The following is a 25,860-nucleotide window of genomic DNA, read 5'->3' as shown; positions in this document are numbered from 1 at the left end:
CATAAGAAGTGGTGATGGATTTATTAGATTTTGATTAAATAAGTAAAACTTGATATATATTGCATACCATCTGTTCGACGAAATGTGTAAATGAACTTTTCTTTTACATGGAGTTTTCAACATGATAAGTTGGTATTTCTTTTTGATGTTGGGTATTGGTTTCAGAGTAGTATGTATCTTAAGATGTTAAATTGTGATTCTAGATGAGATTTTCAACATGATCATTTGGTGGGTTTTCTACTGTTTTTGAAAAGGTTGAGGATTGATCTTGTTGATTATAAGAAAGTACTTGAGCAAAAAAATTATGGAAACCCTTTTGCTTATACATCTCTTCTAGTATCATGTTTGAGAACTTTTTCCCACATGTTTAAGATTATATGTTTGTTAACGTTTGGTAAATGTTTGATACTTTTGATTTGGGTTTTAGGATCAAGAGTCAAGACCATGGCCAAAGCGACGAATATCTAAACAATCTAATGATGAGTCTACTATGGAGGTTTGTTAGTTGCATTATTTCTTCTTATGTTGAGGTTTGCTTAACTTATGAATTTGTTACTTTTACTTTTTTAAGTTAATCAGATTTTGGTAACCGTTTTTTTATTTACATGTAAAATATTTTTTTGAATTTTAAAATCTCATTTTGATGTAAATACAATTTTTTCATAATTATATTAAATATCATATATTATAATTTTGTTTTTAGAATGGATGTTGGTTTACATATATCATTAATAGATATATATATATATATATATATATATATATCTAATTCAACAAATGTGTATATATTATTATTACTCATATATTTTCAATTAAATTAATGTAAAAGAAAACTGAAAATACAAAACATTATAACTAAGGTTAATTTGGTAATTTTATTTTCTAATCACACTCAAGTCGTATCTAAATCGCATTGTCATTCAAGAATATGATATAACCACATCGCACCCGAGTCGGATTTCCATTCACAGTTTTACCTAATCGCATCGCTCCTAAATCACATCACACCCGCAATTGAATCGCAATCGCACCTGAAACGTACTACCATTCGAGGTCTTAGTAGTCATCCAGTTTGTGATCATTATGCATTGTATTGTGAGTGTAATGGTGACGCATGTGTCATCTGAAAGAGGATTGATGTTTTTGGTGACATGCTAGAAAGCTCCATAGAAGATGACGTTTCTACGATGTATCAATTGGGTTAAGAAATAGAGATTGACAGTTCCATTATTGGTTCCATTCTTAACACAAACCTATTGCCTTCATCTCCATTTCGCTGAATGACGAATTTTCTGACCAATTGTAAATTTGTAGTGCCTTGGTTCTCAAAAGTTGTAAGCTGTTCTATACTATTAGCTATGTTATGTTACTTATTATCAGTGATCCAGTTGTAGTATATGTTCTCAATTGTAATGATACTACTAGTACTACTGTACTAGTTATGTATGTTGTAAATCGGTAATGACTTGGTTCTTAAAAGTTGAGAGCTGTTTCAAATGTAATTATACTACTAGCTGGCCCCCTGTTTTAAAAATCCCCGCCTAGCACCGATTACGCCCCGTAAAATCGCTAGGCTCACCCTCTCCGCCTCGATTAATGACTAATCCCCGCCTAGCATCGATTATCCGATTATACCGTCTAATCTGATTAATTCCCGATTAATTTTGTATATACTGATTATTTTTGGAGCCAAATATAAATCAAATATATATATATATATATATATATTTTATTTAAATATTTAAATTAAGAGTTTATGATGTTTTACAATAACTAATGTACAAACTTTTAACTTTTTTTTTTAAATTACGTTTTTATGTGTTTATCGTAGTTTTAAAGACAATACTATAACTTTATATTTTTTTTGATATTTTTTTTTCACATAAATATATTTAGTACTATATATTTTTAATTTACTATTAATTTAATAAAATAACTCTAAAACTAGTCCCCGATTAATCCCCGTTTAATCTCCGATTTTCTCGCTAGGCGCTAGGCCCACCCCGACCGCCCGACTAGCGCCTAACGATTTCTAAAACAGGGGATAGACCTATCAGTGATCCAATTTAGTAAATTCTATAAAATTTTAAAAAATCAATTCTGAGCCAGACTTGTAAAAATCAATCCTTCAGGATTTTGAAAATAAAAATAATCTTTTTTTAAATGTACTTAATTCATGTTTTGGAAAAAAAAATTGTTTCACACAAAAAAAAAAAGAATGCTTTTTCTGCAATTTCTTTTGTTAGCTATTGATGATGAAATAGAAACTTCAAGAGAAACAATTGAATACTAATATTAGTTTAGAATTTTAGAAAATTGTAAATCATACAAAATAATGCATTTATAATTAACATTTAATATTTTTTGTTGGATTAGTTAGAAGTATATAATTAAGCATCATATCAGTAGAAGAGCTAAATTAGCAATAAACGACCTTGTTAGAGAACAATTAAATACAATTATATATATTAATGCTACGTGTGGTTGCTAAAAAAAAAAAAAAAAAGAGTAGATAATGTGGACTAATGATACTGAAGCCGAGCAAAGGTGCGACAGTTGGTCAAAGAACATCTTTGACTTGGTCAACGTATCTAAAACAACGGTTTTCTGTTAGTATTAAATTTTTAAAGGACTCCACAAGACTTGTGACTTGTGAGCGGTGTGTGAGTGTGACATTTGCTTTCTCCTTAAGCATATTATCACAAAGCCAGCTTTAATTGTCTCTACAGTTAAGACAACCTATGACCTTACCCACACACACACATATACGGATCGGATATACATACATACATGGGAGCGTTCTTCAAGTTTTGCATGGCATATGTGTCACATTACTCTCTGTGTGTGTGGTATCAATGTTGAAGGGAGACAATTTTGTGGTTATCGAGGTCAGATGCTATGTTTGGTCGATACCCTGCATCACCCATGGCCACCATATTACTATGTTTCGTGACGTAATTGATGATTATGTATATATCAATATTTATCATCCAAACAAGCTAATATATGTGAATAATATGATTCAATTAAGCCTATAATAAATGTTTAATTAGTGGCCAGTATTTTGATTCAATAACCCTTAGCTATGCAATTCATCAGATTAACACCATCGATAAAACATACTTAAATGTAAAAACGGAAATAGTAGACTAGTAGTTTTTAACTATGATAAACCATCCAATATTTCATATGGATCCACACCATACCCTGACTGAAGCCGGACTGTATGGTATCAGAGGCTAGAATAATCTCATCAATAATTAGTTGATTATTAGCTCATCAACGTCTAAACTGATTTTTATATTCCTATAAGGCTATAAAGATACAATATTACACAACCCTTACTCAAAATGAACGATATAACGGACCTAAGAAAATATATAACATTTTTATCCTGTAATTGTCCAACCCAAATACAAATTAGTCCAAGGACCGATCTCCATCCCCCGGTTTTACAAGTTAGTATTAAAATATACAATAAGTTTGCATGGAAGGACCGACACTGTCGACTCATGTGCGTTTTTAAGAGACAATGAGGAAACAGTGACTTTTTTGTTGGGTCAAAGGGAAGCAAATCCATCTTGTTGGTTAACGATTTCATTCATTATTAATTTCGGTGGATTCCCCAATGGAATATCTAGGTTGAAATAACGTCCATATGTTCATATTTATGGGTCTTTAATTAACTCTATATGCTAGTATTATTCAACAATTTTACATAGTATACACGCGGCATCTAATTAGTGAGCTATATATGGCTAAGTTACATTTTTTCATAGATTTATGAGATGGTCGGAACTCTGAACTCGGAACACACCGACATATATATGATACTACTATGTACATCAAGACATGAAAATAGTTTTAGATTTATAGCCTGTTCACCTATAGTTTTCACTTTTTTTTCCAAGTCCAACTGGTAGCCAACCCTATATAACTCATTCACATTGCAGTCAAAACCTCTTTATAAAATTTAACCGACCACATGACATTACAAAACTATCAATTATCATATATAAGCTTCCTACAAATTATTTTTTAGTTTATGTTTATAGACATTTTCCTTTTTCACCATGTCATGGGAAACCGACTTTCAATACGCAAAAGAAAATGTTTTTCTACAAATTCGCGCGACATATAGTTTTATGAAGTATTTTCTTACATGCTTAATCAATAAGAAAAGATTTATCATTATTAGTTCTTGAAAACATTGGATAACCAATTCAATGTAGGTTAGTGGTTTGTGCTAATCGATCATTGATAAGTAACTTAAAATTCGCGTAAAATATACTGTTAAAAATCAAAAACTGAAAAGATATTTTGATATTTCATCCGACATAGTTATTGGTATCTGTAAGATTTTATCGACTGGCAGCAGGTAGGAATTAGTACAAACAATAAAGAATATTAAATTATGAAAGAATCATCAAAGTATCTATTTGTAATAAACTTGACGAAAATTACTATGTTCTAACCATTGTTGTCGAGTATTCTAATGAAAAAAATATAGGTACACTTATAAAATAAAAAATATGTAGGTACAATAATGGCTCAAATTTGCATGACAAGTCGAAACATCAAACATGTATAAACCATGCAACGAAAGGGCAACAACCCCATCAATTTCAAATGAACGAAATAAGCGGTGCAAGTTGTATTCTTTCCAAAGAGTCTTAAGTCTTAACCATGGTTAGTTAAAGTATATGCCTGACTGGAACTTTACTGAATAAAATATAATTATTAACCGATCTAGAATAAAAATACAAGCATTAATCGATCTAACCCTAGTTTATATTCGACCATTATAAAAGAAACAGTCTCACTCTACCGTATCATCATCAAAAAGTTTCTTCTCTTTGACTCACTAGCTTAAGCAAAACCCTAATTTCTTCTTCAAGAAAATGGCTATTGATACGTTCCTTTCCTTCGTTTCTCGATCTGGACCTTCTCCATTTCTGAGTCTCGAGCTTTTTCTCAGCATTTTTCTCTTCATCTCCCTTTTCGTTTTCTGGTTGACTCCAGGTGGCTTTGCTTGGGCACTCTACAAAGCTCGTTTCCATACCCGACCTGACTCCAAAATTGGTCAGGCCGCTATTCCTGGCCCGTCTGGTCTCTCCATCATTGGCCTCCTCTTGGCTTTCATCAACAATGCATTGACACACATAATCCTCGCTGATATTGCTGACACTTGCAAAGCAAAAGCTCTCATGGCGTTTTCTGTCGGGTCGACCCGGTTTGTGATAACCAGCGAACCGGAGACGGCCAAAGAGCTTCTGAATAGCTCTGCTTTCGCAGACCGACCCGTGAAAGAGTCTGCTTACGAGCTTCTCTTTTATAGAGCCATGGGGTTTGCTCCCTTCGGTGATTACTGGAGAGAACTGAGGAGAATCTCTTCTACCCATCTCTTTAGCCCCAAGAGGATCTCCGGCTTTGGCCAATCCCGCCAAAAAATTGGACAAAACATGGTTAAAGAGATCAAGAACGCAATGGAAACTTATGGAGAAGTGCAGATAAAAAAGATTCTGCATTTTGGATCACTCAACAACGTGATGTCTAGCGTTTTCGGTAAAACATACAACTTCAACGACGGTATTGTCTACTCCAAAGAGAGCAATGAGTTGGAGCATTTGGTGTCCGAAGGCTATGAGCTTCTCGGAATCTTCAACTGGAGTGATCATTTCCCTGGAATGAGATGGTTGGATTTACAAGGCGTGAGGAGAAGATGCCGTAGTTTGGTCTGTAAAGTGAATGTTTTCGTTGGTAAGATAATCAACGAACACAAATCAAAGAGGTCTCTTCGTGATAATCAAGAAGAGAGCACTTATGATGATGACTTTGTGGATGTCTTACTTGGCATGCACGGCAACAGCAAACTTTCTGACTCCGATATGATCGCCGTTCTTTGGGTATGACTACGAGTACGTATATACATATACATCTTTCGTTAAGGAGTAATTAACATAATCTAAACGTTAACTTTGTTTTTTGGTATAGGAAATGATTTTTAGAGGAACAGACACGGTAGCGATTCTATTGGAATGGATCCTTGCGAGGATGGTTCTTCACCCTGACATTCAAGCCAAGGCGCAGGCCGAGATAGATGCTATCATAGGTGACTCGGGACGTCAAGTCTCAGACTCAGACCTGTCCAAGCTTCCATACCTTCGTTCCATTGTCAAGGAAACCCTAAGGATGCACCCACCAGGTCCTCTCCTCTCATGGGCTCGTCTATCCATCCACGACACTCAGATCGGGACCCACTTTATTCCCGCTGGAACCACGGCAATGGTCAACATGTGGGCTATAACCCACGATGAAAAGGTCTGGCCGAAAGCTCATGAGTATAAACCAGAGAGGTTTCTTGGTGTGAAAGAAAGTGATAACTTCCCCATCATGGGGTCAGATCTGCGGCTTGCGCCCTTCGGTGCTGGACGTAGGGTCTGTCCCGGCAAGTCGATGGGTTTAGCCACCGTGGAGCTATGGCTAGCTCAGCTGCTAGGAAGATTTAAGTGGGTCTCATATGGGGAAGTGGATTTGAGCGAGACTTTGAAGCTCTCTTTGGAGATGAAGAATACTCTCGTGTGCAAGGCATTCCCTAGGGTCTAAATAGGGTTTCATAGACTATCAAAAAATTATGCAACTTTCTTTCTCTCTCTGGGTTTGTGTGATTTCCCATGTGAGATGTCTTTAATTAGTGACTTTCTTTTGTTGTCACCACATCGAAATAATTAGTCATGAAAGTTAAAACTTGTACCGGATCTTATTATATAAAAGTCAAATTAAGAAAATTCCATTTCTGAAATATGTTAGTTAATCAAGAATCGATACAATAAAAGTGCAACGTGTTGCTTTCCTTTTCTGACACATCAGTCTCAGTATTAAACCTGGTGTTGACACTTCATAAAAAATCAACAACCTATCAAATTAAAATAATTAATACAGATCAGCTTTTTTTTTTCCTTATGTGGACAAAACAAATCAAAAGAGTTTTGTTTAATCAATTGGTAGATTTATTTTTTTCGTCGCCGTGATACCAATCTTCTTCAATGCATTTAATCAAATTATTTTATTTCACTAAAGTGTCTTCTCGTTACGATCCAATCAAATCCTAATCCATTGGAGCGTGGTGGTTACCGAGGTGATCGTGGTGATGGTCGTGGCAGAGACGGCAGAGGTCGTGGCGATGGTGGTGGTGGAGGTCGTGGTTACGGCGGAGGAGGAGGAGACCGTGGTCGCGGTTATGGTGGCGGAGATCGTGGTCGTGGTCGCGGCATAGAGCAAGACGGCAGAAATCGTGGTCAAGGTCATGGTGAGAAACAGGATTTCAGATGCCAGGGTCAATGGGGACCTCCGTCTGGTCACAGTGGTCTTGGGACTCAGTTTCAGCAACCTCGACCACAGGCGGCTCCTTAGCCGCCGCAGGCTCAAGTGACACAAGTAAGTCATGCTGGAGGCGCCGGTAGGGGAGCTTTGTGTCGTAAGCCACAGGTTTCTCCAGCTTCGGCTTCTCCGTCCACCTCCGTCGTGGTTTCTGAACCCGTTTCTGGTATGTTCTCAATTTATTCATAGCTTCAATTTTGGGAATTGAGATTGGGGAAAATTTCATAAAACAATTATAATAAATGATTGCAACTTAATTATGAATCATCAGACATATTTATGTGATTTTTTTGTTTAAGCTAAGAGTTGTTTGTATATTAATTTGACAGTTGCTGAAGTAATGAATCCAAGACCAACTGTACAAGTTGCGTCTACTACTGATAGGAAAGAACCTATGAAGCGACCTGATAGAGGCGGTGTTGTGGTTGTGCGGCGTGTTGATCTATTTGTCAATCATTTTAGAGTCAACTTCAATCCGGATAGTGTCATAAGACATTATGATGTTGAAATCAAAGGAGATAATCCTACTAAGAAGATATCAAGGTTTGAACTAGCTATAGTCAGGGACAAGGTGTTCACCGAAAATCCCTAAGAGTTTCCCTTTGCTATGACTACTTATGATGGTCAGAACATTTTCAGCGCGGCTGAACTGCCTACGTGATCATTCAAGGCGGAGTTCCCGAGAACTGAAGAGATGAGAGGTAGTAGCTATACATTTACCATGAAGCAGGTGAATAAGCTGAAGCTACGTGACTTGAAAGAGTACATGACAGGGAGTACGTCTTTGAATCCGCGTGATGTATTGCAAGGGATGGATGTTGTGATGAAAGAGCATCCTTCGAAGTGTATGATCACTGTTGGTAAAAGCTTTTTTACTTGTGAGACTGAGCCTGATGAAGACTTTCACTTCGGGATTGCAGCTACAAGAGGGTATCGTCATACTCTGAAGCCCACGGCACAAGGTTTATCATTGAGCTTGGACTACTCCGTGTTGGCGTTTCACAAAGCAATGTTAGTTATCGAGTACTTGAAGTTGTACTTTAACTGGTCTGATATGCGTTAGTTCAGGAATTGTAGGCGTGATAGGGAATTGAACCATAAATAAACATCACGGTTAAACAAAATAAAAAAGGCCTCCTAAATTGGACCGACACACAATGGACTTTTTATTTCTATTATGTTCGAATACTTTTTAAATAAACCAACTAATCAATGCTAGAGTAAAATTAAATATAAACAATAGAATATATCAATACATAAACAAACCAACAACCAACATAAAGTAAAAATAACAACATAACAAAATAAACAAACTCCAATACATCGTAAACAATTAAAACAACTATAACACTATACAAAATCCAACACAAATATACAAAAAAAAACACAAAAGAACAAGTAAAAAAAATTAAAACAAAAAAGACACAAAAAAATTTAAATTTGAAAAAAAAACCACAAAAATTCTCCCGCGACGTAGCGCGAGTACTATTCTAGTACCAGTATAAAGTGACATGTTTTTTCTTCAATTGAGATCGTGACCCTTTTATTTCATTAAAACACGAATGTATTGTATTTTGTATATACTAGTTATTCTATGATAGTTTTATAATTTTAAAGACTGATAACTTGGTAGACATTTAGTTTTTTTTTTTTTTGTTCCAATAACAAATGACCAATATAAATAAATTTGTTGATAGCTTCAAGCCTTCAAGTAACCGTATATGCGCGCATGGGGTCAGACATATATATAATCAAAAGCTTACTCCCACCAAAGAGAAAAAGATGGCAATATGATGTAATTTTTTTGGGTTAAACAAAATTATTAGACACAGTTTTCTCTCACATATCATTTCAAGCACAATCTAGTTCAATCCATCATCTCAACTAAGTCAAGCAATCAATGTTGCACAATGAAAGATTAAAAGACTTTATATAGAGATTTCGTAAAAAGACGTCACACCTGAAAGATAAACAAAATGAAAAAAACTTCATTTATGTAATCGATCAAAATAGCGGATTAGTTTCGATTAAACCGATAAAAACAAGAACAATGAAGGAAAAATAATATATCCACATAATTAATTAGTTACCTTCAAACTCAATTACTTGTTTTAATAATTCTTGCAACGAGATAGACAACCAAAACCCCCTTCTACCCATTTTCTTTCATGAGAATCTAGAAATTCCCAATATTCTATATCTTTCTATATTGCAGTTTTATCCCAAACATAGTGAGCAAGATAACCTGCTCGGAAATTCACGTACGGCAATATATATATAATAGACTAATAGTGAAACTTCTTGATATATCCAAGTATTTTTCTTAGTTTGAATTTTATTTTTTGAGATATGATATAAGCCCTGAAGAATATATTTTATGATGGAGTTATTTGTCAAAATTTCGAGTTGGATTGTGCAGAGCTAGCTAGACGCGATGGTGCAAATCTTTAAAGATTGACCAACATTTTTCTAACATGCTAGATGAATTCAATTTGCTCTGAGTTTCCTTCCCATTCTTAAGATCCTACGCTCGTCAAATTTGAAAGCATATTGTCTTGTTCGGCGTTCCAAATCGTTAATTTCTAAAAAAAAATTATTTTTTTATTAATGTTTAGTTGAAAAAAAAATTCATAATTACTTTTCCATATTATTTTTTCCCTATGCACCTAATTAATACAAACCAATTGGGGTACAATATGTACATAATCAACCAAACAAATGAAGAGATGAATGAGTAAGAAATGTTGTGCTTATGATGGTGGTTTAATAATGATAATGACTTTTAACCGCCACTCGTTCTGAGTTGTAAATTTGTAATCAAGTGAATTAATAGCTTTTTTTTAACAAAAATTGTTGCATTGCTTTAGTTTTGAAGTGCACTAAGATACTGACAAACCTTTTTTATTTTTATTATCACTAGATGTGTAACTTCTATTCAATCATTTTATATGTTCAATAATGCTAAAATTTATACTAAACGAAAGATTCCTAATCGGACTAACCAAAAAAATCAAAACTCATATGAAACAAAAAGTTGAAATCTTTGATGTGGAATTTGAAATCATTATATGTTGTAAGTATTTTCAGATCCAATATAGATCTGAAGTAAGCAAGTAAGATATTAAAAATTTGGACAAATATTTTTCTTCTTAAAAATTCACACTTGATAAACAAATGTGTTACACAAAATAAATTACTATTAAATAAATATAAAATTATTTGAATGAATAAAATATATATATATATATATATAATTAATGCTATTACCGCCACGAATCTTTTTCGATTTACAATTTTTCTTGTATCACGTCATCTGAATTATTTAGATCAGAGAAGTTTGATTTTTCGTAAAGAATGTCACCCTCAACGTCATACTTTGACTCTGATGTCAATCATACTAATATTATATAAAAATCGGTTTAATTTTAACCAATTATCATCAGTAATAATTGAGATGTGTCGAAGACTGATAATAAATTGTTGAAATTAAGCTGATTTTACATGGTATAGTAAAACAGAAAAATTTACATTCTCTCTTACTATACAATTAACTTTTTTTTATATCATATAAAATCAGTATACTATGCACTCATTTTCAATATGTACTTTCATAACAAAATAATATGTGCATTATATAGAATTAATAACTTACTTAGTATTAAAAATAATTAATCATTAATAAAACATAATTAGCCAAGAAAAATGAAAAACTAACATTATCTCTTATATAAATTTGTTCCATAATTGTAATCTCGTGCATAATTATTTTATTACATGCCTAACTAATTTTAAATAAAATTATACTAACATTATTATAAATTAATCAAAAATTCATTAAGTTATTATTTTCTCAAATTTTTTTAATCCTATCTTGAAAATTAGAAGAAAACATAAAATGAAAACTAAAGGTAAATTTAAATAGTCCCAAAAAACTAAAGAGAAAATCCTCAAAATACCACAGTTTTAAGATTTTTTCTAAAATACCATAAAAGATTCTTTTTCTCAAAAATACTACAAAAAAAAATAAAAATAAAAAATAATTAAGAGTTATACATTTAGTATTAATGGATAGGGAATTAGACCAACAAACCTCTCCACCTGCTCCGGAGCCGGACCAACCTAAGCCTCTGTACCTGCTAACTTCCATTTCTAAAACGTGACCTTTTTAGTACCAACAACAACCAATTTTTCTCTCCTTGCAAAAGTATTTATACAATCTACTTTAATGAATACATAGTGTTATATAAAGTTTTCACTATAATACCTTGCAACAGAATTTTATACTTTTTAATAAACAACTAAATCCCATAATTTTAATTCAACTGATGTTGACCCGTATCGAGCCGTCATCATCACCTACCTAAATCTTCCCTTCTATTATAAAACCCTTTTTCTCATCTCGCAAGAATCTCAGTACATCTTCTACAACACTTAACAAAGGTTCCCAAATTATCCTCTCTCTAGTTCTATAACTCCAGCTCATCCGCTATGGAATCAAAGACGACCCAGAACGGATCCCAAGCTGAACTCACAGAGTTCGAAAAAACACAGAAGAAGTACCAAGCTCTCATCGCTACACTTCCAAAGAGCAAAGGCTGGAGACCCGATGAGATCTTAACACAATATGGTGGACACTGGTGGCAAGAATGTCTCCTCGAAGGTCTTTTTCACGCTAAAGACCATTTCGAAGAACGACCCACTGATTTCCTCGTCTGTAGCTACCCAAAAACCGGTACGACTTGGCTCAAAGCCTTAACTTACGCAATCGTGAACCGCTCTCGTTTCGACGACGCTACGAACCCGCTTCTCAAACGTAACCCTCACGAGTTCGTGCCTTACGTTGAGATCGACTTCGCGTTTTACCCAACCGTTGATGTTCTTCAGGACAGAAAGAACCCGCTTTTCTCAACTCATATCCCAAACGGGTCGTTACCCGACTCCATTGTGAACTCGGGTTGTAAAATGGTTTACATATGGAGAGACCCAAAAGACACTTTCATCTCCATGTGGACATTCTTACACAAGGAGAAGTCTCAAGAAGGTCAATTAGCGAGTCTTGAGGAGAGCTTTGATATGTTTTGTAAAGGTTTATCTGTGTACGGTCCTTATCTGGACCATGTTTTAGGTTATTGGAAAGCTTACCAAGAGAATCCAGAGAGGATTTTGTTCCTTAGGTACGAGACCATGAGAGCTAACCCTCTGCCGTTTGTAAAGAGGTTGGCTGAGTTTATGGGTTATGGATTCACTGCTGAGGAAGAGGAGAAAGGTGTTGCTGAGAAAGTGGTGAAACTTTGTAGCTTTGAGACGTTGAAGAATCTTGAAGCTAACAAAGGAGATAAAGAAAGAGAGGATCGTCCTGCTGTTTATGCGAATAGCGCGTATTTTAGGAAAGGAAAGGTCGGAGATTGGGCGAACTATCTTACTCCGGAGATGGCTGCTCGTATCGATGGTTTGGTTGAGGAGAAGTTCAAATATACTGGCTTGCTTCAACATGATGACTGACTGTGTTACCTTTGATTTCCTTCTAGTCCTTTTGTTATATGGTGCAAGGGAACAGAGGATGCTCTGTTTTGCTCTGTTTGGTTATGTGTTCTCATTGTTGTTTGTATCATCTTTTAAATAACAAGAGAAAAATCCTTCAATATATGATCCTAAATGCTGAGTTCTATGATCATGAAGAAATATAGATTGTAAGATAACAGCTGACTCTAGAATGATGATAAATAATGGTACTACAAAGCCAATTATTTTTCTAGAAACAGTACAATTTGATAAAAGCAGAACAACGTTTATTCTCTCAATACATAACTTATTAGATTATAGACTCAAAAGCAAACTTCTGCTGTGAACAAAGCATGTAAAAGATCAGTCATTGTTCGGAACAAGAACCCCTTATTTACCATGTTCAAGCAAACCGGTGCCCTTAAATTTCGCTTCCATTATGCCATCGATACGAGCTGCCATCTCTGGAGTCAGATAATTAGTCCAATCTCCCACCTTTCCTTTCCTGAAATACGCGCTATTCGCATAAACGCCAGGACGATCCTCTCTGTCTTTCTCTCCTTTGTTAGCTTCAAGATTCTTCAATGTCTCGAAGCTGCAAAGACTCACAACTTTCTCAACAACACCATTCTCCTCTTCCTCAGCAGTGAATCCATAACCCATAAACTCAGCCAGACTCTTCACGTAAGGCAAAGGATCAGCTCTCATAGTCTCGTAGTTGAGGAACAAAATCCGATCTGGATGTTGTTGGTAAGCTTTCCAATACGCCAGGACATGATCAAGGTAAGGACCGTACGCACACAGACCACGACAGTACATATCAAAAGACTCCTCAAGATTGCTGACAGGTCCAAGATCTGTCCTGTCCTTGTGAATGAAAGTCCACATGGAGATGAAAGTGTCCTTTGGCTCTCTCCAGATGTAAACCATCTTACAACCCGATTTCACAACCGACTCAGGTAACAACTCGTATGGGACATGAGTTGAAAACAGAGTGTTGCCTTTGTCTTTGAGAACATCTACGTCAGGGAAGAAAGGGAAGTCGATCTCAATGTAAGGAACAAACTCGTGAGGGTTACGTTTCAGGAGAGGGTTGGAGGAATCGTCGAAGCGGGATCGGTTGGCGATGGCGAAAGTCAAGGCTTTGAGCCAAGTGGTACCTGTCTTTGGGTAGCTACAGATGAGGAAGTCACCTGGTCGCGCTTGAAAGAACTCTTGAGCGTGTATACAACCTTCTAGGAGAGGCTGTAGCCACCAGTAACCACCATACTCGATGAGGGGCTCTTTCACTCTCCAGCCTTTCTCGTGAGGAAACGTGGAGATTAGGTCTTGGTACCGTTGCTGATTCTTCTCGAACTCTGTTGATTCTATCTTGGTCTCTTCATGGTTCGGTACGGTCGCCACGGCGGTTAGGGTTTCTGATTCCATCGGGGATACAGAAAGATGATTTCAAAAACCTTGTTGCTGAGTTCTGTCTTCTGTGTGAGATAAGAGTGATGATGGTCTGTGTTTGGACCAAAGATCAGATTGGCTTTAGTAATGAAAGCTATTTTTTACCCACGTGTTATTATGTGATTGCAGGTTGTTGGTTTGGTGCGCACATGCTTAAAGTAGAAGAAAAAAAAAACACTCAAAAGAGTATATAATTAACAGCCTGCTTAAAGTATATGTGATATTTACTTTCTTATCAACTTAATCTATTTAAGTGTCATAAGCTGTGATGTAATCTTGCAAATAACAGTTTCTCATGTTTAAATACCTGTCCCACAAGGTTCATACTTATCTATTGCATGATTTAGCAATGGTTTCATCCTATTATTGGTGTTTATATCACAAAACATAAGCCCAAGACATGAGGCGTGTGGCTTGGTGAGACCATAACATATATTATGCTATTATACAAATTGATTTGCTTGCAACACGTTAGGTCCACCATATAGACAAATCCATTTTGTATCATATAGAGTTTTCGGTTAGTCAGTTACTCAGTTTCGTTAAACTTGTGCGCATAATTAACTATTTTAATAAAGCGGAATAATTAAACGATATCAGTATATGAACAAAGCTGCTTACAGTCCATATTGAAATCTCTACTTTACCGGCTCTTGTGAGTTTGAGTAGACAACTTTGTTGGCTGGTAAATAATCAACTGCGACAAAAAGATACAATGAAGAAGTAGACTCATTATGTTGAGGAAGGTTCAGAGTAGCATAGAACATTTGATGGTGATTTCACTTTCAAAAAGCAAAATCACTTTGTTTATTATGTATACACTTATTTTATTATGTATACACTTATTAGTTTATAATATTTCATTATGATTGATTACTGTTTGAACTCGAGTTTGAACGAGGAATGGAATCAATCACAACTTTAGGAAAGCGTATATGTAAAATTAGTATTTTTTTTTTCTGTATGTTTTTATTAATTAGCTTTTTATAAGCCCATAAAATGTGACATGTCAAGTGGAAAGAAGCCAATGTTGAAAGTTATTTTATGAAATAATTAATTATACAAACGTTGAGTCCATTATTTTACATATCTTAAGATGGAAAATTTTAAAATTACGTTGCGTCATGATTTTTCACAGAAAAGAACAAAATTACGGCATGGATAAGTGAAAAGTCAAGAGAGACACACTCACACACACACGTGTCCACTGACTATTGCCATAGACTGCTTCGACTTTTCTTCAACAATTTGTGATCAGCTTCAATCTTCACCCACATGTGCAACAAGCAACATGTTATTTTCTTCTTAAATCCGAACTCTTTCGGTTATTTACATGTATGATAGTTCAGTAGAACATAGACTGTATCTCTTAGAAACAAGTTCGTTTTCGATTATCAGATCTATATATCTAATGAAAGATTTTCTTCTAACAGTCTTAAAAATTTATACAAAAGATTTGAGAGATGTATAATAACCTATATATGTACCATAAATAGTTGTTTGGGGGCATAACAAACGATCATTGGTAAGAACAGAAACAAAGATATATAGGAGATTGCTTAAGCTAAGCACGCATTACAGTATGATACCCCCTAAGAAAAGTACGTAGTATTGTACTGAATACATGATCAAACAAAAAACTAATTGATCAAATTAAACCAATCAGTTCGGAAAAACTTTTCCTGTATGTTATATATTTATATATAATGTGAAATCATAACATCAACCTCATGGAGGATAATTAAGTACCACATTCCATTTGCATTCAATAGTTCAACGTAGTTATTTAACGTTGCGTTTCACTTTCTCACAGCATGCAAGGATAGGCTTTTATTTTTCTCTTTGCACGGATAGGTTTAGCATAGCCCCCGAAAACGAACAATGGTACCGTGCAAGTAAGCAAATCCTACCTAAGTTATTGTGTTCAACCAAATTTTATATTATACAAAGCAAAGGTTGAATTGAATCTAAGAAAACAAAGCAAATCAAACTCTAAATCTCTAATTGATTTACTTGCCAAAATTTTCATCATCATCATCATATATGAAACTAATTTCTCGACATTTTCTTTGCTCATCCAAAAATAGTTGTGTATCCCTTAAGGAGTCATCAACTTCATTGAACGTGGCTATCAGTAGACCGACGTCGTCTCCATTTTATTATCTTGAACAATCATTGTAAGTTCCCTCATGAGCGATGTGTTCTCCAAACAAGACCCATCCAACATCAAGAACTCTTCACCATCGTGAGATACAACATTACTCGAAAATCTTGATGAAAATATCGTCATATCTTCAATGTCACTGAAGATATCGTCATACAAGAAGATATCGGAGGAGTCAGAGTACGTGGAAGAGGACAAAGATGTTGCATCAACATTTATGCTTTGGTCAGTGAGGATATTCGAAGAGGTTGGTGTGGACGAAGAACTCGTTGACCTTTCACATTCGGAAGCACTTATAGTAGGAGTAGTGTGACTAGTAGGTAAGCTACCACTTCCGATAATGTCAGACAGAACACTCTGGTTGATTCTCTGACCAAATCTGTTAGCTACTCTGTTTAAGAACCGAGCTGATGATCTTGATGATGACTTGTTGTCTTTTGACTTACGATCATCTTCTTCCTGATGAACGCTGCTTTTCTCCTGTGGCGTCTCGGGATGGTCAGATGATTTATCGGCACCATCGAGAAGGGGTTTGTGGGTCAACGGATCGATACCTTTCTTGACCAGACGTTTCTTGATGTGAGTGTTCCAATGGTTCTTGATCTCATTGTCTGTTCTTCCTGGTAACCTACGAGCTATGGCCGACCATCTGGTCAGTAAAACATATTCTTTATTAGCAAATATGTGTATACGCAAATCGTCGTTATCGCATCTCACACATTTTGATAGGATCATCAAGGGACGATTGTTATTATTATTATTCTACCTTATATTTTTTAGTTAAATTATTTTTCAATCAAATATTATAGTTACGAAAAAAGATTGTTTATTTTGTTCATCTGTTTGAGCAAATGAAACTAGGATATAGAAAAGATTGTATCGAACCATAAATACGAAGTTTACAAACACTGAAATACATATATATTGGTTTGAAATATTTGACCCTATATTGTTGTCCCTAAAAATGCCGATAGTAACTAGAGTTTTTTTTTTTTTTTTTTTTTTTTTTTTTTTTTTTTTTTAACTTACTTGTTGCCATGTATTGCATGGAGGCTGATCATGGAATCTTCCTCATCTTGGCTAAAATCTCCACGCTTAATGTCAGGTCTTAGGTAATTCGCCCATCTCAGTCTGCAGCTTTTGCCACATCTTTTGAGTCCTATAATGTTATTTATAATGATGAAAACATTAATTATTAATATTAAAACAGTATAGTAATGCAAAGATAAGCTGATCCTGGAAATAGCCAAATGGGTTACATACCAGCTTTATCAGGAAGGGTTCTCCATCCTCCTTCACCGTGTCGTTGAACATGGGCGATGAGCTTTTGGTCTTCTTCTTGAGTCCATACTCCTTTCTTCAACCCTACTGCTCTACAACAGGGAGTCCGTACCATTCTTGATTCTTGATTCTTGATTCTTGAATGTGATAATAGAAGCTAGAGTCGCCTGGGAGGAAAAAGAGAGCAGGAGAATTTATTGTTTTGTGCTTGTGGATGTATTATACAAACACGCTTAATTGCTGTGTGTTTTTGCTCTTTAACAGTTTCTTATATTTTGTGTGTTTGAGAATTGAGATGAAGACGAACAAAACAGAGATAAGAGAGCTTTTTGTATGTTTTCTCACTTGGGGATGGACAGTTTTTATAGTAACGATTAAGCGGGCCGCGTGCGTGGCTCGTGTGCAGCCGACGGCGTTGTTGAAAGTGATCGACACGTGGATTATTAAGTGGAACAAAGAATTGAGATGGATGTTTCTTTACGTATCTTTAAATTTCTTTGTTTGCCATTTTTTTTTGGTCCTTTCTAACTTAAAACACCATTTATAATTATAATATCCAGAAATTTGAACAGACAAATTTAATCACTAGCATTAAATCAGATGGACAATTCTTGCCTCTATCTTGGTTTTAAAATTTAGTAGTATTCCGTAGTACTATTCTCAACAAGACTAATTGACCTAAATTTATTCAATACTCCTTTTATTTCAATTTCTTTGTAGCTTAAGATTTTTGCAAATTAAAAAATCACAGATAATATACCATTTAATGTACTTCTTATACATAAAACCATTACTAATTACAACTAGTTTAGCTAATAAGAAAACACACTATAAAATATAGTAACCCAAAAATATTAAATACATTTAATTTTTGCATAGAAAGTTTAAAACAATATAAAAAAAATCTGGTTTAAGTGACAAAATGGTCCATAAATATCCTAAATATCTATTGTCAAAAAGAGATCGATAAATATCTGACGTTAACGTCATAATTTAGAGGTCATATATACGTGATTGACAAAAGCTAGTAGTGTACTGGATGATGAACACTGTGAAGTGAATGTACAATACTTTATACTTTACTTTCATATTTTTCTTTGCGTTGAATGTTCCTCATATGTCATCACTCTTTAGACAATCTTCCGGACAAATAAAGGATTCAGTCATCCGAGTATGGTTTAATAATCACGGTTAAAATTTGTCAAAAGTCATATCTCACGAGGCGTGAAAAACATTAAAAAAAACTGACCTCGAGATTTACAATAAGAAAATCTAACAAAAAATATAATATCCCAAGCGAACAAGAGTGCGTGTAACGTGTTATTGTCGGAATAAAAATCAACTGTAAAAGATGGAGTGCGCGCGAGACTATTCTAACGAAGAAGACAAGCAAAATAAACACTATAATGCAGTTCACGACAAAACCAAATAAAATAACAGTAAGAAATACAAAGCGGTTTTCAAACACACTTGGTGGCATCGACTACGAAAACTGAAAATTCGAGGAAAGTGATAAACTCATCAACAATACGGTCGTTTGCATTTGATGAAATAAATAAAAATAAACCTACAATTTGGTCGCTCAAACACTGGACCTAGACATCATTTATCTGAATCAAATACCCACAAAAATGGAAATAAAAGAATTAGTATAACTTTGACAGAAAAAAGAAAGAAAGGAATTGGTAGAAATTTTCTACTTTATAATTTTCCATTGTTAGACTAAGAACTCACTATTTGCTTACTGAATTGAAGATATTTATTTAGTTAAAGAGCATCTTTTGGCAGTGCAACTCTGAAATACGGTACTATTCTTCATTATCATTCATTATACAATACAGACTTGCAGCCCAAAGTGTCACTACAGAAGGCAAGAACTATTCCGAGATAGAAGTTACGATAGTATCAACATACCGGTAATAAACAAATTAACATGTTTTTTACGATTCCATCCACGACCTGATTGGTTCCTTGGAGACTTAATTAAAAAGAAAACTAGATGGACTCCTCTCTTAAAACATGCTCGAACTTGGTATATATTATCTCTTCTTTTTTTCTCACATAATTAAGCCACTGATCATATATATATATATATATTTTGTTTTGTAAATACTATTTTGGTTTAACCTTTGCGGGGGCGACAAGCCTACAACCCCATCCATCAGATGCAAGCGAAAAAGTTGACTAGATTAAAAAATTATTATTTTGGCAATTTCCGTGAGGGATTAGTTAGTAGTAGTAGTAGACGAGTACTACTAGTAAGCAAAATACCAAAGCTTATTTGTCAATAAAAATAAAACACAACCAAAACAACTTCAGTTTTGTTTTTTTTAAAAGAAAATTACAAAAGGAATAGATAGATGCAACAATGCAAGTGATGCCAAAGCTACCAAACTCTTTTGAGTTTTGACAACTAAAACACCTTATTATGTCTTCCAAGTGATCGCCATTGTGAGGTAAGCTGGGTCTCTTACTTGGTTGACCAGAGTATGTAACACTATGTTTGGGTTTGGGCTTGGGCCTTCGTTTAAAAAGAATAATAAATAGATGGAAGCGTGATCAATCCGAGTGGGTTACGTTTGTGTGATATATATATATATAAGGCTCACTTTCAATTCCTTATCCACGAAATCTCAAGTTCACTACCTCTCCACCAATGACGTTATTATTAACAATCAGATTCATCATCATCAGCTATACAAAATATGATGATGCTCCGCAATGCGAAACTTTTGTCCCTATCCGCAAAATTTCAACCGTCGTCTACAGAGCCACCGCATAACAGCCGGAGAACCAATATCACCGTAGGAACTACTCCGTCGTCTTTGGAACGAGACTGCAAACTATCGCGCCGGAATCTAAGTAAATCCTCGTTACTTCTACTCCTAAGCACTCAAACAACTCTGACGCCATTGCTCGATTTCTCCAAAGCTCAAGCTGAAGATACAACAAGTAGTAATCCTAATAATCCCACAAATTGCGGAAACAGAGTAAGAAAAAAAAAATGTTGATTCCAAATTTCAATTTCTCAATCTTCGACAATGGTTGGTTAATTCGATTTGTTCTCCAGGTTCCGACTACGAAAGCGTTCGTCGACGTATCGATCGACGGAGAACCAATCGGAAGGATCATAATCGGATTATACGGAGACGATGTGCCGGCGGGAACAGCTAGATTCATCAGCATCGTAAGCGGGAAAGCAGGGATAAGTTACCGGAGAAAAGAGTTCGTGAAGATCATGCCAGGATACGTTCAGCACGGCGGGATCAGATCGTACGGCGTTGACGCCGAGCGAGCCACAGCCGCGGTTGGGACTCTGCAGAACTTGATCGAAGAGTGGGAGAGAGGGAGGAGAGGAGAGATATGCAATGAGAATAAGGCGGGGAGCGTTGGGATCGTTGTGAGGGATCCGTCGATACCGCCGCCGAAGACGAAGCTTGTGGCGAGGAATGGGAAGCTTGCGATGGAGGAAGAGGTTATGGCGGTGGGACCTAACGGAACGGAGTTTGTTATAACGGCGGTTGATTCGCCGGAGCTGGAGGATTCGGTGTTGGTGATTGGGAAGGTTTTGGAAGGGATGGGAGTTGTGGAGAAGATTAGGGAAGTGAAGACTGTTAGGGATAACACTTCTTCTCCTTATTTCAGGTACACATTTTTTTTTTTTTTACCGTTGGATTTGAATTTTTGTGTGTTTTATTTATTTGAGATTGAGAGGGTTGTGATTGTGGTTTTGTGAAATAGGGTGGCTAAAGTGATCGGAGATAAGAGAGCCGTGGTGGCGGAGAGAGGTTTTAATCGGCCTTATTCAAAAGTTGTAGTCACCAATTGTGGTTTGATAGAGTCACAAACTCTATGAGTGAGAGAGAGCTCATGCTTGTATTTGCTGAGTTTTTTTGTTGTGGGTAATGCAAGAAATGTTTTTTTTTTATTTATAAAGTTCAACAAAACTGGTTTAACAAGAGTAACCCGTTTAGGACAGCAATCACATTTAAAAAGGTTGTAGCCATGATGAACGACATTATCAATCGAGAAATTTATAAGTGGGATAAGAAATTTTTGTCTTTGGCCAGAGCATCCGCCTTAGAAATTAGAATTGAACTGCCTGAGGCTTAACTATATAAATCAGAGACTCGATCTCATTAAGAGTTAGTTCCAAGCTCGACCACAGAGAGGAACCACATACAACTCTATACATATTTGATATTTCTTATCTATCTCTTTTGTTAACAGAAGAATCAATGTAATGACATTGCAACGACACTTGCAAAATGTTCTTAATCAAATATAAACGGTTTATTATGCTTAAAAATAAAAATTCTATAATGTCTAGGTCCAAAATAAAAGCCCAAAGTTACTCTAAAGCCCATGAGCCCAAGCTAGCCCTAAATTAAATTAGGGTTTCTGTCTCTTCAAAATTTGACCTATCCTCTACCTCTTACACTTCCTCCCCATCCATTTTCTCGGCCGGAAAGTCTTCTTGATTCTCTTCGAGGGTTTGCTACAGAGAGTGTAAGAAACCATGCCGGCGAAGCAGAGGACACCGAAGGTCAACAGGAACCCTGATCTGATCAGGGGAGTTGGTAAATACTCAAGGTCTCAGATGTACCACAAGAGAGGTCTGTGGGCAATCAAGGCCAAAAATGGAGGCGTTTTCCCTCGCCACGACGCTAAGTCTAAGGTTGGTGCTCCAGCGGAGAAGCCACCAAAGTTCTATCCAGCTGAAGACGTTAAGAAGCCTCTCGCCAACAGGCGCACGCCAAAACCAACCAAGCTCAGGTACTTTAGCTGATGTCACTGTCCCATTGTCTTGGTCTCTGATATATAGCTCGATGCAATAGTCTTTTATGTGTGTTGGTTTATTTCGTTTGATTCCTTAAGTAGTGCTTTGTATGCATTTTGATCCCTTGAATCTTCCGGAATCATTGGCTAGTTTTGTAATGTTTAAATCGTTAGTTACTGAGACTTTTTGGAAGAATTGTGTATTCGTTCTTGTTGTCTCATTTGTATGTAATTTGCTGTTACATTGTCTTGAATCTGTTGTGTTGTAATTACATCTTCTTATGACTGTACTGCAGGTCCAGCATCACCCCAGGAACTGTGTTGATTATTCTTGCTGGTAGGTTCAAGGGAAAGAGAGTTGTTTTTCTAAAGCAGCTTGCCTCTGGATTGCTCCTTGTCTCTGGTGAGTTTGATGCTAATGTTGTCTCTTGATTTTGCCAACATTCTATATCCAAAATGAGGAACACACACTTCACTGAACGTGCTTTGTGTATTCTGTATGGAGTTGACATTCATGTTGTGTTGTTGATATTCAGGACCATTCAAGGTCAATGGTGTTCCTTTGAGACGTGTGAATCAAGCCTATGTGATTGGCACTTCAACGAAGGTGGACATTTCTGGAGTCACCGTCGACAAATTTGATGATAAGTACTTTGGCAAGGTTGCTGAGAAGAAAAAGACGAAGACAGAAGGAGAGTTCTTCGAGGCTGATAAAGAGGTATCTCAAATGCACATTTTGTTCATCTTGTTTGTACACTACCCAAGTTAAAAAGCTATTCTTGACCACCATATATACCTTATGGATCCCACAGGAGAAGAAGGAGATTCCACAAGGGAAGAAAGATGACCAGAAAGCCGTGGATGCAGCTTTGATCAAAGCCATTGAGGCAGTTCCTGAGTTGAAGGCTTACCTTGGAGCAAGGTTTTCGTTGAAACAAGGAATGAAGCCCCATGAGCTTGTTTTCTAGATTTCATAACCTTTTCTTAAGGTTTCTATTAGAGTATCTGTCTCCTCAAGTTTTACACTCCAAATGGTTGGTTCTGTTCTTGTCCACTGACCAGAGACATCAAATTTTGGCTGCTGCTTTGTGGATTTCTGTTCTACATATGGATAATTTATCAATCTTGTTTTTGACCGTGTGAGATCTTAAGCAATGGAATTCAATTCAAATGATTCTAGTGAAGGTTCAAACATGTTGAAAGTGGAAGTAATGAGATTACGAACTTTGAAGAATAGAAAATTATTTCAATGATGCTAATAGTTAGATTACATTCTACAAAGAACGTTGATACTCTTTTTGCTTTATCACTCACAATCACCGAGATCAAGCTGGAGGTGCTTCTAGGCGAGTTTGATCGTTATCTTTAGGTGTTTCTTTACCAGCACAATCAGCAACTTTAGCTCCGGCCTCAACGTCTCCGGCCAAACATCGTCTCCATTTTCGTCTCAGCCATCCTAGGAGCCCACCACTCTTTATCATCTCCAATGGATTGGCTTCAGCAACTAAAACAGTACTATGGCGGCGCCTTGCGCATATGCGACCCAAGAAGCAGGAGAGAACCGCAAGAACGACGAGAACAGAGATGACTGCGAAGAAAGGTCCAATGGAGCCGGAGGAGTAATGGTTTGGAGCGTTTGGTGCTGCAATTAGATTGGCATTGGTAGCCGTAGGTACGATCTCATTGCCTCCTAATTGCTGTTGCGGTTGTTGTTGGGTAGGAAACAACGACGAGCTGCTACTACTACTAGCCATAGCCATAGATAGATGGGAACTTTAGTTTTGGTTGGTATATGTGCGGATGACGATGTGTTATATATAGAGGCATGTGCACATGAACATTGGTCTTTTGAAGAGCTTTTAAGCCGACCAATGTTTGGTGAAGAAGGACATGTAAAGGTGAATAAAGCGGAGAAATCCTCATCAGCTTCATCAAAAGCTTCTCAAACTATAATGATAAAGATATATATGATCCATTGCACTCTTAGAGGTGAAGCAAACGTTGACTTCTTGACCTGATTTTGGCATTTGTCATACCCTGGGTGATTAGCCCAAGTTTATAGATAAATTACTGTAACTGCCACTTAGTGTGATGTTGTGAGTTTAGCCTTGAATGTTGTATACTAGTTTTTAGGTAGTTTTTGGATTTTGCTTCTTTGAAAATCTATTTTTTTACCATTTAAGATTTTCAAAAATAGATTTTCTTAAATTTAGGGAAACTAGTTTTTGACTGGTTTATTCCAATATCAAAGAGAAACTAAAAACTATAATTTGTGGTTTTTGTTAGAAAAAAAAAATATTTTCAACAAAAACATGTTTGTTGTGAATTATAACTAAAAGTACACTTATAAGTTTTATGTTTTGTAACACTTTGTAAAGAGAACAAGAACTAACAAAAAGAGAGAGAGGGAGAGAGGAGAAGCCACGAGAAAGGGAGAGAGATTGGGAAGCTTATTTGATCAAAGAAAACATATATGTTTCACTCTTCTTACACAACTCCTTATTTATAGTGCATTACAAAACAAATGAGTCACACACCCATTAGTTTTGGTAATGACAAGTGTTACATTTACAAAGATTGTGTAACACTACATGGACAAGTGTAATGACATGTGTCTTGTGATGGAATAATCACACATGTGTTTTACAATACTCACCCTTGATTATCCATCACCATTGACGAGTTACGTACTACCTCGTTAAAAATATTGTCACGGAAAAACCCATTGGGATAAAAATCATGACAAGGGAAAAAGAGTGTAGTAACGTAATCTCCCCCTCGAAAAGATATGTATAATATTTCTTTATAAATCTCGTAAATGACGCATTCCAATACTGTGAATATGCTTTCTGAATGTGGTAGTCGGAAGCACCTTTGTGAATAGATCTGCTGCATTGTCACTTGAGCGGATATGTTGAATATCAACTTCCTTCTTTTGCTCGAGTTCTTGAGTGTAGGAGAAAAATCTTGGAGGTATATGCTTTATTCTGTCGCTCTTGATGTAACCTTCTTTGATTTGGGCGACACAAGCAGCATTGTCTTCAAATAATGTTGTTTGCTCTTTACTGGTGATTATTCCACTCGATTCTTGTATGTGGTTAGTCATTGATCTGAGCCATACACATTCCCTCGATGCTTCATGAAGAGCAATTATTTCTGCATGATTTGAGGAAGTGGCGACCAAAGTCTGTTTCTGTGAGCGCCATGAGATTGCAGTTCCTCTAATTGTGAAAACATATCCAGTTTGGGATCGTGACTTATGTGGATCTGATAAATATCCTGCATCTGCAAAACCAACAAGA

At 35.9% G+C, this 25,860-nt stretch overlaps 6 protein-coding genes and 3 pseudogenes across 9 annotated transcripts; 6 read left to right on the top strand and 3 right to left on the bottom strand.

The window, feature by feature from the left end:
* Positions 1 to 2,154: 2,154 nt before the first annotated feature.
* LOC104702114 (large ribosomal subunit protein eL6x) lies at positions 2,155 to 23,732 on the top strand. Of its 2 annotated transcripts, XM_087459277.1 has the most exons (5): positions 2,155 to 2,178; positions 22,176 to 22,555; positions 22,855 to 22,961; positions 23,095 to 23,276; positions 23,371 to 23,732. In XM_087459277.1, exons 2-5 carry the CDS (start codon positions 22,299 to 22,301, stop codon positions 23,524 to 23,526), a joined length of 702 nt encoding a protein of 233 aa, XP_087315403.1. In that variant the 5' UTR covers positions 2,155 to 2,178; positions 22,176 to 22,298; the 3' UTR covers positions 23,527 to 23,732. The 2 variants fall into 2 exon arrangements, with proteins under 2 accessions (XP_087315403.1, XP_010416240.1); XM_010417938.3 differs by lacking the exon at positions 2,155 to 2,178 and having other exon boundaries at positions 22,020 to 22,555.
* On the top strand, positions 4,835 to 6,788 carry LOC104702119 (cytochrome P450 78A5-like). Its single transcript, XM_010417942.3, has 2 exons — positions 4,835 to 5,906; positions 5,995 to 6,788. Exons 1-2 carry the CDS (start codon positions 4,902 to 4,904, stop codon positions 6,604 to 6,606), a joined length of 1,617 nt encoding a protein of 538 aa, XP_010416244.1. The 5' UTR covers positions 4,835 to 4,901; the 3' UTR covers positions 6,607 to 6,788.
* LOC147941664 (protein argonaute 2 pseudogene) lies at positions 7,414 to 8,511 on the top strand (annotated as a pseudogene). Its single transcript, XR_015562348.1, has 2 exons — positions 7,414 to 7,546; positions 7,710 to 8,511. The product of XR_015562348.1 is annotated as a protein argonaute 2 pseudogene (transcript).
* LOC147941665 (protein argonaute 2 pseudogene) lies at positions 8,075 to 8,443 on the top strand (annotated as a pseudogene).
* On the top strand, positions 11,622 to 13,024 carry LOC104704865 (cytosolic sulfotransferase 16 pseudogene; annotated as a pseudogene). The gene has a single exon (XR_015562347.1). The product of XR_015562347.1 is annotated as a cytosolic sulfotransferase 16 pseudogene (transcript).
* On the bottom strand, positions 13,069 to 14,455 carry LOC104702118 (cytosolic sulfotransferase 18). The gene has a single exon (XM_010417941.3). The coding sequence runs from the start codon at positions 14,308 to 14,310 to the stop codon at positions 13,273 to 13,275; it is 1,038 nt and encodes a 345-aa protein (XP_010416243.1). The 5' UTR covers positions 14,311 to 14,455; the 3' UTR covers positions 13,069 to 13,272.
* LOC104702116 (transcription factor MYB122-like) lies at positions 16,231 to 18,114 on the bottom strand. The gene is made up of 3 exons (XM_010417940.3): positions 17,762 to 18,114; positions 17,528 to 17,657; positions 16,231 to 17,147 (listed from the first exon to the last, which is right to left on the bottom strand). The coding sequence occupies exons 1-3, from the start codon at positions 17,892 to 17,894 to the stop codon at positions 16,466 to 16,468; spliced, it is 945 nt and encodes a 314-aa protein (XP_010416242.2). The 5' UTR covers positions 17,895 to 18,114; the 3' UTR covers positions 16,231 to 16,465.
* Positions 20,327 to 21,738, top strand: LOC104702115 (peptidyl-prolyl cis-trans isomerase CYP26-2, chloroplastic). The gene is made up of 3 exons (XM_010417939.3): positions 20,327 to 20,769; positions 20,850 to 21,424; positions 21,521 to 21,738. Exons 1-3 carry the CDS (start codon positions 20,485 to 20,487, stop codon positions 21,633 to 21,635), a joined length of 975 nt encoding a protein of 324 aa, XP_010416241.2. The 5' UTR covers positions 20,327 to 20,484; the 3' UTR covers positions 21,636 to 21,738.
* Positions 23,733 to 23,783: 51 nt separating the features above from the next.
* Positions 23,784 to 24,362, bottom strand: LOC104702113 (uncharacterized). Its single transcript, XM_010417937.3, has one exon. It carries the CDS (start codon positions 24,316 to 24,318, stop codon positions 23,884 to 23,886), a length of 435 nt encoding a protein of 144 aa, XP_010416239.1. The 5' UTR covers positions 24,319 to 24,362; the 3' UTR covers positions 23,784 to 23,883.
* Between the last annotated feature and the right edge of the window lie 1,498 nt (positions 24,363 to 25,860).

The sequence above is a fragment of the Camelina sativa genome, chromosome 7 (genome assembly GCF_030686135.1).
Source record: "Camelina sativa cultivar CO46 ecotype springtype chromosome 7, ASM3068613v1".
Taxonomy (NCBI): domain Eukaryota; kingdom Viridiplantae; phylum Streptophyta; class Magnoliopsida; order Brassicales; family Brassicaceae; genus Camelina; species Camelina sativa.
Note: the sequence above shows the minus strand (reverse complement) of the source record. Positions and strands in the feature narration are given on the sequence as shown.